This window comes from Acartia tonsa, chromosome 13 (genome assembly GCF_053477335.1).
Source record: "Acartia tonsa isolate MP-2025a chromosome 13, ASM5347733v1, whole genome shotgun sequence".
Classification (NCBI taxonomy): domain Eukaryota; kingdom Metazoa; phylum Arthropoda; class Copepoda; order Calanoida; family Acartiidae; genus Acartia; species Acartia tonsa.
Window position 1 is genome coordinate 29,326,680 of NC_137272.1, and position 11,349 is coordinate 29,338,028.

Genomic DNA, 11,349 nt, shown 5'->3' on the forward strand with positions numbered 1-11,349 from the left:
ATCCTAAAATAGTACAACATCTCATAAGCTTCTTTAAAGAACTCATAGAAAGTTTAAAAGCTTTGAGCTAGCTGTAATGCCATTATTTAATAAAAGTAAGAAAGATGACAACGCTGAAAAGGCGAACACTCCACGTCGGGGACGCTCGACGACGCCTGGAAGAAGAACTCCGTCAGCTGATGCAGCTTCTGCAGGAGATGATACACGAAGAGAGGAACCAATGCCCAACCAGGAGGAACCAGAACAGAATGGTGAGAGAACCCAGACGCCAGAACCAGACAGGGAATCTGTAAGATCCATACCCATGCGAGAGGACTCACCAGACGCACTGATCAGAGATCGATATGTTAGAGCAACACTAGCAGATCCTCTGGGAAACTTCCTGTTCCCACAATTCCTGGATACAATAAGACTTTGTAACCCCAACCTACGTGTGGATTCAGAAATGATGAGGAACTTCTGTACCAACTATACACAGAGTATGAGGGAATACAAAGAGGAACAAAGACGTGAAGTTGAGTTAGAAGCCCAGCGTATTGTACAAGTGGAGAATGACAAACGCACTCAACGACACTTCAGTAACTTCACCAACCAAACTGGAATTAAACCACCAAGCAGCTATGCAAGTAAGAGCACCCTAAGCAACGATCAAAAGCTTAAGTTAGCCAATGGAACCTTCCCTCTCAAGCATTGCTTCAAAGGAGATGGTAAACCACCCTACATTACTGATTACCTATCAGAGATGAACACTGCTCAGGAGTTATGTAACCTCTCAAGATCAGAATTTGAAACCTTTATGCTTAGAACCACAACTGGCGAAGCATATACTACTATCCAGCAGAGTTTCAATCTTGGACTATCCATTGAAAGTGTCTACAATAGCTTACTGCTACAGTATGATATACTCATCAGCCCACAGGAAGCTCAAGCTAAGCTGATAGCCTTTAAGGGAACAAAAGCCATGTCATTCCCTAAGCTTGTCAGTACAATTCAGAATCTTGCCAGCAGAGCCGCTGTTCATTATACAGACAAGAAGGAAAGACAGAATGTATTCAACATAACTGCAGTGGAGGCACTCAAACGTAGCTTACCAACAAATAGCCGCAATATAGCATCTGAAAACCATCACAATCTCACACATGATCTTGGAAGATCCCCTACATATCATGAGTTGACCGCTTCCATGTATCCTAGAACTGAAGACCTAGATCTGGACCTACAGCAGAATGGTGTATCAGCCAGTTACAATGGAGACTTATCGCTTCATAAAAAGACGAACAACACCAACTACTCACATGACAGGGATACAAGAATGAACAGAGACAAACAACCTGCTAAAGTTGCCGCTACGTCAAGCTATTATAAAAGGCCAACAGTTAGAGAAGTTACTGCTAAACCAGCCTATCCTAAAACCTACAACAGAGAAAACAGGGATAATAGAGATAGGCAACCACAAAAGAACACCAAACAAGATTATCATATCTCCTATAGTACATCCAATAAGCGCTACTGCGGTGCATGTGGTCAAAACTCCCACAAAATATCCGATGGATGCAGACTACTGTGTGATGACCAAGGACGACAATATCAAACAGCACTAACATCCGGATACTGCCCAAGCTGTCACAAGAAGTATGGCAAAGACCTATACCACGCGCAACACCTATGCCCTGGACGACCAGCAATGATGGAACTGTACCATAGTGGTAAAGTAAGACCTGGTGGTGTGTTTAGACAGGCATATGAAGAATGGGTTGAGGCCAAAGCCAATGGACAATCCAAGGAGCGTGGCAGAACAGGTAGAGTTAACGCTATCACCGTTCGAATGGATCCAAACGACCCCAAGATTTTAGCGGTCGATAGTTCAGCAGCTATCATGGATGAAAATAGGAAAATGTACCTGAACTGTTCCGGCTGTATGTCAAATGGAAACTACGATGTATACATGACAGCTTTGTTTGACTCAGCAGCAGACAGAAATATCATGTCAACCAGCTATTTTGGTATGTTATTTGGAGTACAACAAAATGAGGTTAAGAACCATCTGGAAAAGAGTGACACGGTTCTTGTCAGCTATTCTGGACACAAAATCCCAGTAGCTGGAGAGATAACTCTCATGATTCGTCTCACACAATTCTCAGGCATCTATAGACCAGTACCATTTATGATTGTACCTGAGGAACACAAGAATGTCACACCTATGATCATTGGAATGAACGGCATTAGAGATCTCCAATTAGGGTTGACTTTCGTTGCGGATAACCACCCGCCAGCACCATATCTATACTCTATGTTCCATCCTGGGAGAGTACTAGATAGCCTGTTCTGTTCTGATTATGAGTTACAACTCTGCACAGGGACAATAGACAAAATTGACCCTAATGAAACTCAGACTATAGAAATGAACATCAACCATTTCTTCAACTTAGCTCCTGGAACAAAAGTCATTCTCAGCGATGACCACATTGCCAATGATAGAAATGGAGGAATTAAAATTCAACCTGGACAAACGCAACTGACTGTCAACAACCGAGGACAACTTAGTGGAAGAGCAATGATAACAAATGTCACTGAACATGCAATCACTAACACTGTTATCACCGGATACTTGGAACCAAGCAACCAATTTGTAGTCAAGGAGATCACCACAGACTTTGATTTTACGCAATCATTCCTACACAATGTATCTGTGACAACTGAGCTAGATGAGATTGTACAAGCCCTGGAGCGACACGCAGAAAAAGATACGGCTCCAGCCATCAATCAGATCTCACTAGACACCAGAAACCACTCAGTTCAACTCTTATAGCTACCAAAATACAGCGCCATCAATCTGGTAGAACGATCTTTTCCTTTAGCTGATGGATATATACCGAATCCTACAGCTATAAACAATGACACTCCAGTACCAGGAGTAGCCTTATCTGACTACCGTTCTAATATTGATGAAATTCTAACTACACCAGATCCTGAAAAGAATAAGCTTTTTGAAAATAGTGATGACGTTATTGAACTTGGCTTAAAACATATAGCTGAATCCGATAACCTCATGGACTATGTAACAGAACCTACTGGTTACAGTGTGCCTAAGGATCAGTTTGTTAAACCAGAGGATCTTGTGGTGCTGTCAGACTATCCACCAGAGGTAAGACATTATATAGAAGACATATTCCTAAAATCTTACCCTGATATCATATCTACACATTCTACTGATAGAGGTAACATGAGTAAATATCTAGGCAATTATACAATTAGATTAAAACCTGGTCAAACTTTACCCCAGCATAAGAAATTATATTATTTATCACCCGTAGAGAAAATGCAAATGCAATCTATCTTAGAGTTTTTGTTAAAGAACGGCACCATTGAAAGAGCTAATTTGGATGGGGATTCCTATAACAACTATGCAAGCCCAGCCTATCTGATTCCAAAGTCGGATCAGGGGAGCTGTCCTCGTTTAATTGTAAATTTTCAACAATTGAATCCTTGTCTGCAATCTGAACCTGCACTGCTACCCACAGCAGAAAATTTGATTCAGTCTCTAAGGGACAAATTTGTGCATAGTAGTAGTGATATGGCTAACGCCTTTCATAGTATAACGCTAGAACCTTCTTGCAGAGACCTAACATTGTTTGCAACCCCCTTAGGAGCTTTTAGACATGCATCCTTACCAACCGGCATTAAGACTTCACCTGAAAGTCTATCACGCTTTATGGAAAAGATATTACACTGGGAATTGGTTTATGATGATAATGGTAATGTTGTAATGGATGGTGATTTAGCCAAGATGGTATACTCACCTATCCCAGAAGTCCAACACATTTACGATGATTTCATTGTCTCAACTGAACTAGCTAAAACTAGATCAGAATCATTGAATATACATTTTAAGATTTTGAAGAAAGTTATGGGGAGAATACACACGCATAAAGGAAAGATTAGTTTAAAGAAATCACAACTTTTTAAAAGTAGGGTAAATTTCTTTGGGTTCTTCATTTCACATAATTATTGCTGTGTAGATCAAAGGCGAGTACAAAAACTTCTAAATATTCCCATGCCTACTGATATTACTATAATGAGATCTTTTATGGGAGTACTACAGAGTATGCATAAACATTTAAGATTTGATATTATGGCTCCTACACATATTCTAACTTCACTTACTTCTACTAGAATAGGTAAAACTTTTGTCCCAACTCCAGAACAAAGACAAGCATTCGAAGACATTAAGAAAGCTTTAGCCTCAGGACCAATTTTCAGCAAATTAGTTAACTTATCTGCACCTAAGATTATCTTGTCAGACGCAGCCGGCACCTCAACTGGCTCATATTCGGCAGTCTTAGCGCAAATAGTGACACCAGAATTACAGGCTAAAACCCTACCCCCTGGGCTAAATTTCGATGACCCTGTACACCATGTTATTTATGATAATAGGTTACCAATTTTACCCCTACCTTTGCAGAATGAAGGTGAAAACATTAAGGATTATGCGAAGCGTATGTCTGAAGATGGACCACCTGAGTTTGAATATTTGGCTAGTAAAACTTTGGGCTATCCTGAAGACACTGTACACAATAGCCTCGGGATATCTTTACAATTGCTTCTAGAACTAAATAAAGTTCAAACACCTTTGACCACTATCCTGCAAAGAGCATCAAAAATTATACGTTCTACGATGTTGAGACAAAAGTATATTCAATTTGTATTTAATAATGATAGGGATAAATTCTTAGAATTTATTCGCAAACTAGAGCATGGATATGTATATCTAGATCCGCAACAACTCATATTTGAAGCTCTTAGTGTAGCTATGTACCGTCCTGTGATAGTTATCACAAATATAGAGGGTGTCAAACCTGTCACTCAACACTGTTCAGACAAAACAAAACCCCCTTTTGTATTTTTACTATATGGACACAAAGAGCAACACATAGTAAGACCCGCAATGGTTTCATCAACCAATAGCTTTAATTTAAAATCTTTAGCGTCTATGTTTGAAATTATCGCATACACCTCAAAGAAAATTACCGTTGCTGAGTCAAGATTACATATCATAGACATTGAAATCCTAGGAATTATTTATGCAGCAAACTCGTTTAGAACTCTAATAGGTCCAAGCTGTGAATGTACTTTGTTAACAGACGCAAAGTGTGCTTATTATCTCTTTAATCCTAAAGCATTAACAGCCGTTAATAAATTGAAGAGGTGGAATACCACTCTGTTGACTCTAATACCGAAGCTAACAATGTCCTTCTTAAGAGGAGAAGACAATTTGGCAGATTTCTTAACAAGGGCATATAAGGCTACTTTACCAAGCATTAAAAAGGTAGCCCTACCTAAATTTGTTAAATCTGGGTTTGAAAATAACTTACCCCAATATAAAGTTTGGACTATTGAGGAATGGACACAGTTCATTATGGATAACCCCGACTATTTGGGTTATGATGAACAACCCCCACAACCAAAGCAACAAAAACCCAAAATCACCATAAATTCACTTGCCGCAGAACATAGAGTTATAGGCAAAATACTAAGACCTTTGGAAATCCTAAAAGAAAGGATTAGCATAGAAAATATAATTGCAAACCAAAAAGAGGAATACTCTGATATTTACACACGTTGTCTAACCTCTAAATCAAGCACCTACACTTATAAAAGACAGAACTACGAACTTAAGGACACGATTCTGTTCACAAAAATAAAAGGAGATTTAAAGGTTTATCTCCCAACCAAACTATTACCAGTATTAGTATGCTATACTCATCTTTTGTTAGTACATAGTGGAGAAATTAAAATGCTTTTGAATATGCAAAATTTCTTCCACCCTAACCTTAAGAAATATGTTAGAAATTACACTAGATCTTGTTTAAATTGTCAACTTCAAAATTCATCTACAAAACTAGAACAAGTAGGAACTTATAGTACAATTTCAAGACCTTTTGAATGTGTAAGTATTGACTATATACAATCCTTGCCCCCATATCGTAGTTATAATCATATCCTCACTATAGTCTGCCAACTAACAGGAATGATTCTTGCATATCCCATGAAATCACTCACATCCCGTGAATTTATAAACAAATTCATGTTTTATTTCTATCCTAATTTCTCCCCCAGACAAATATTGTGCGACAATGCAAAATCATTTTTAGATAAGCAAAATTTAATATTCTTTGCTTCTATTGGCATCCGAGTTTTGTATTCTACTGCGTACTTTTCACCCTCTAAAGGATTGGTGGAAGCTAGCAACAAAGTAATAAAATGGCCAATCATTAAAATTTTGGCGCAAGACTCAAAAACCTCATGGGTATATCTACTACCGTTAATAGTCCGACAATATAATTGCACTAAAATACCAAAAACTGGATTTTCACCCATGGAATTATTATTCGGGACACGTAGCTCCCTGTCTAAATTGTTCTTTGGAGCAATAAAACCGGATGAATATCACCCTGAAATAGCACGCACAGAAGCTTATGTGCAAGACCTCTCAGACGGTATACAAGAAAACTTGGACATTTCAGCAAAAGCTATTGAAAAGGGAAGGGAGGCAAGACTAAAGTATATTAACAAAACCCGCATACACAAACAATTTGATATAGGAGACCTTGTCTTGGTTAGAAATAACACTATTACACCTGGTGTTAACCCCAATCTTAGACCTATCTATCATATTTCACCCTATAGAGTTTTAGATGTAAGCCCTAACAGTTGCACGCTTGAAAGAATTTCTGACAAGAAGACTGAAATATTTAAATACTCTTTCAACGAAATCAAAAAGTTCAAGCCAATTGACGAACATTTTGATACCCTCCCAGAGGAAATAAGGGATATTATCACAAAGCCTTATAATAAACTCACAAATCAAGAGATAGCCACATTAGTTAAAAATGACACACTTCCGCTTATATTTCCGGTTAATTCAAAAGATCCACAACCAGGAATACGCGCACACTCACCCTTAGAAACACGAAAAGAAGCGTCACAAAATAAGAAACCATTAGATTCTGATTCGGACATAGAGGACTCAAGTGACGACGAGGACATGACACTCGATTCCGTATTCATTACCGGAGGTCGACGACTTAGGAAAATAAATGATAGACATGTCAGATTTCGGAATGGCACAAGTTCACAACCATAATTTACATTTCCATTTACCCTGTAAACTTGTGAACAATATGATAATATGTTATTCTAATCTGATAACTAAGTTATCATATTCATGTAAATTTTCCCACTCAAGGTTATATATTCAGTGGTAAAATATACATCTTTTCTCTTCAACGGGGAGACCAACTATATGCAATATACGTCGACTAAAGAGTCGATCCCCTCAAAAACACTTACATAAAACAAATTTTTGCATATAGAGAGTTTTGAATCTGTATAGGCAAACAGAGTCAAACGATTGATACAGATTGTACAAAAAAATACGAATGTTACGAATGTTAAACACGCACCCTAAAAATTACACAAAAACTATTTAAAACATTTAATACAAATTGTACAAAGTGTACAAACATAGCAGTACTAATAGGCAACCTATATATATACACCTTGAATTATGATGAGTTGATTAGTTATTAGAAACTATAACCACTCTACATACAAAAAAAATATGTCAAAAACTTTAATTATAACTTCGGACAGGAAACGCCCACTCAGAATTTTAGTAGTAGTAAACAATAACGATAACTTAAATTTTACCCTGAAATTGAGTCAGTTTACTATAACATATCCACAAGTGAGGAAATCACCAACCTTGTGAAGTACTACAGTTATCACATAACACGTAAGTCTTAACAGAATATTTTACAAAAGTTATAAAATGCAAACTAGATTCCGAAAGCCTATGCCTAGATCACAACGGGTTCTACATGAGACCTTCGCAAACCTAGTAGAATATTGTTATAACTTGCTTACGATGATTAAAGAAATGTTAGCGTTTAAAATTAGTTGTGGAATCAGCCAACCTAGTCGTATTGTACGATACTTGCACTGTCGTATACTTAGAAACACTTATAGAGACGCATACAACCGTTTGGTTATACGGTATAGACAGCAAGAGTATAGAAACCGACAGACTATAACAGACGAATTACGGGCAGTAGCACGCCAAATAGAGAATCTGAGAGACACAGTCCTCCTTATTTCTGGACATTGTACTCTCCCCACTATCCACGAAGAGTAAACTAGATTACAACTGATTCTTATAATCTGATTTCTAACAATGACGTACGGACGTATCCTAACGATATAAAAGTTTTGCATATGATAAAACCTCTTGTACATATGTGTATTGATGTAAAATACTTATATTCTCATATATCTCTATGTAATTATTGAAAACGATAGGAAATTAATCGCATAAATCATAGTAGGGATATCAAAAAGAACATAACAAGAAATGTTGTTATTTATACAAGTTATCATAAACCAAGTGAATGTAAGCTAAATTAAGCACCTTGCAAAAATAAACTTTAATTATGTATCTAACTAAATTAAGGAACAGACAATAATACTTATAGAGTAGCTACGTAAACGGGAGTTGTACACAATAAATACTAAATCAGTAAATAACAGTGTATACGCTACTTAAAATTGCTATATTTATTTAAACAAAAGTAAATAATCTTTAGAATGGTATCAAAATTTTGACAAATATTTTTCTTTGGTGAAAACTAAAATTTAAATCAATTTTGAAAACAGAACATAAATTTTTATTTTTTTTACAAGTATTGGGAAAACATTATGATAGTAAGAAGTTTTCTGACAATTTAACATCTTAGTTAATATAATTTGGACATAAGCTGTATATTGGCACATAATAAAACTTCGAGATTGCTAATACGATTAATCAAACGCTAAATGTTGAATTTGTACATATAAAGAGCGCATAGCCTAACAACAAGCCAACGTGAGCACAAAAAAAAAAATTTTAGCTCTACTTGTTGGAATTAAGACTTAGTTTTAAATCCAAAAGGGACATAAGAACATTTTACCTTGAGACTTTAAACTTTATGACTATTGTATTGAAATTTAAAAGGGGAAAACCTTTTATTCTAAGCCTTACTAATTAAATAAAACTTCCTTAATGAGATCATCCAATCAATGATATTACTTTAATTACTTGAGTTACAAACAGCCTTTACATGAGTTTTCTTAAAAATACTTGAATAAGCGTATGTAAATGATTTTGTCTAAACGTCAGTCTTTCGGTCTACTTAGATATTGTTTACAAAAAAAAAAAATATATATGCTATTTACAAGTCCTCTCTATATCACAGCACAATTAAAATTCACGATTAATGCACAGGGATGGATATAAATGAAATTTAGAGAAAAGGTACTGAGTTGCGAGTTCGATTAAAATATCTATATATACATGACCCTTACAAGCTAACAAGAATGAATATACTGCGATATAAGGCTGCAATTACAGTTGTTAATATACTATTGAGAAAGAAAAAGGATTAGTTCATTTACGAAGACAGTAATTAAGAATTGAATGAAGTTTTAAAATTATGGGCATAAAGAAAATACAACCTTATAATCATTTCCTTACATACTAAATATCCTTACAGACTAAACATATATGTACATAATATAATGGCAGAAGTGTAAATTAATGTTTGGTTTTGTACAGTATAAAAAGTCATAATGTCTAATAACAAAAGTCTTTACTTCATAGTGGTTACTATTTTGACTAGTTACATAAGAATAGAAAATCTGTAAATTTAGTCACATGTTGTCTAAAACTGGTCATTGTCTTAAAATTTGTATGTCATAGTTTCAACCAAGCTAACAGCGCCACTTCACGGCGTGCGTTTAGGGAACATGGGACCCCGACGTCGAGGGACTCCCTCGACGCCGGAATCCTCTGTCCTGTTGTTATCTGAGGAATGCGTAGCTGAGTTGAAGCTACTCTCCGCTGATGTTATCTCTTCCAGGATAGCAGGCGTTGGAGTACGCATGGAGCGGCGCAAACGTTCTAAACTGAGGACCCGCAGTGGAGTGGGATACTCGATCTCATCAGTCACCGCATTAAATCTAATCGGCGGAAGATCGGGGTCCTCGATATCGTCAACCAGTGGGACTAAACTGGCCGCATCCTAAAATTAAGAAAAGGGACGTTATTAGACAACCATATTAATAAAATGTTCACAAGAAAATTTATCAACGTTAATCCATATATGTTTATGAGTCAATTTTACTAATACTTTATCTAGAATCTTGCTATTAACTATTAGGAAGAAATTACACCATAGTTAAAGTAAAGTTATTGTCTAAAAGCATAGCTAGCTGAGCTAAATAGCCTAGTCTAAGTTACGTAATTTTTGCAACGAAGAAATATTATAAGAGCTTATCAAACTTACCACAGACAAATCAGCTGCAGAAGGAGATTCAATGCGACTTAAGCACATAATAGAGCTCAAGGAAGAGCTGTCGCTGGATACCTCAGCTGTCCTCTCAGAGCTGACTCGATTACACCTCCCCATATTGGTGTAAAAGTGTGCCAGGGGGATGGAGTTGGTTGCCTAAAATATAATAGATCTTATTAGTTTAATCGCAATACCAACAATGAGTCTAGGAAAGTCAGGAAATGAGAATGCCTAAAATCCTGTAAAGCTATATGATTAGGTAGCAATTCAACTCACTTTATACTAGAATTAAAATCTTAGATCGGTTCAAAAATGCTTATGCAACCATACATTTTAAGATTAATATTCTACCAATAAAAGAATTTTAGTTGCAAATACCTCTAGATACGTGTACAAATATACAGCCTCTTTCTGAAATTTAATAGAAAACTAAAGCATGGATACTTACATGTAAACGCTCTGTTTGATCCACAATCAACGGACGGAAGCCAGGACTTCCCGTCGAGGTTTCCAAGCCCACAGGCACACTTCTTCCAGTAATCCGATCCTCAGTAGCAGACAAACAGTGTACGGCAAACAGGCCAATTCTGGACCTCACTTCTGCTGGAGTCGATGGACTAGCAGAGGGAGCCTAAAACAAAAGGAAAACATTAAAGCCTTGATCTAACATTTAAGCCCCAATGAGAAACGTGCGGCACGAGCAAACTCTTAACTTTCCCAGAGGGAAATAATATTAGGTTGCTACTTAAGATTTTAGTAAATGTTAACTGGTATCTCAACTTAATTGCGGTAACCGAGCAGATTTCTCTGGCGACATAAAACGACGACAAACGGTGAGCGATATATATGGAAGAGCCGAAAGTCAATGTTGAGGAAGTGAGAATAGGACAGAACAACCATACACCAACATGATGCTTTATTAGACAAAACGGGTGGCTAGAAAAAAATTATACAAAACAAAAAA

General features: G+C 36.7%; 1 protein-coding gene across 1 annotated transcript; it reads right to left on the bottom strand.

Moving 5' to 3' along the window:
* Nucleotides 1–9,412: 9,412 nt before the first annotated feature.
* On the bottom strand, nt 9,413–10,503 carry LOC145335469 (uncharacterized). The gene is made up of 2 exons (XM_080181230.1): nt 10,380–10,503; nt 9,413–10,115 (listed from the first exon to the last, which is right to left on the bottom strand). Exons 1-2 carry the CDS (start codon nt 10,500–10,502, stop codon nt 9,819–9,821), a joined length of 420 nt encoding a protein of 139 aa, XP_080037356.1. The 5' UTR covers nt 10,503; the 3' UTR covers nt 9,413–9,818.
* Between the last annotated feature and the right edge of the window lie 846 nt (nt 10,504–11,349).

What these genes read in the sequence shown, in the direction of transcription:
- LOC145335469 (XM_080181230.1), bottom strand. Translation starts at nt 10,502, where the DNA reads ATGGGGAGGTGTAATCGAGTCAGCTCTGAGAGGACAGCTGAGGTATCC. An exon ending in CTGCAGCTGATTTGTCTGTG is followed by an intron (nt 10,116 to 10,379) that starts GTAAGTTTGATA and finishes TCTTAATTTTAG; the next exon opens with GATGCGGCCAGTTTAGTCCC.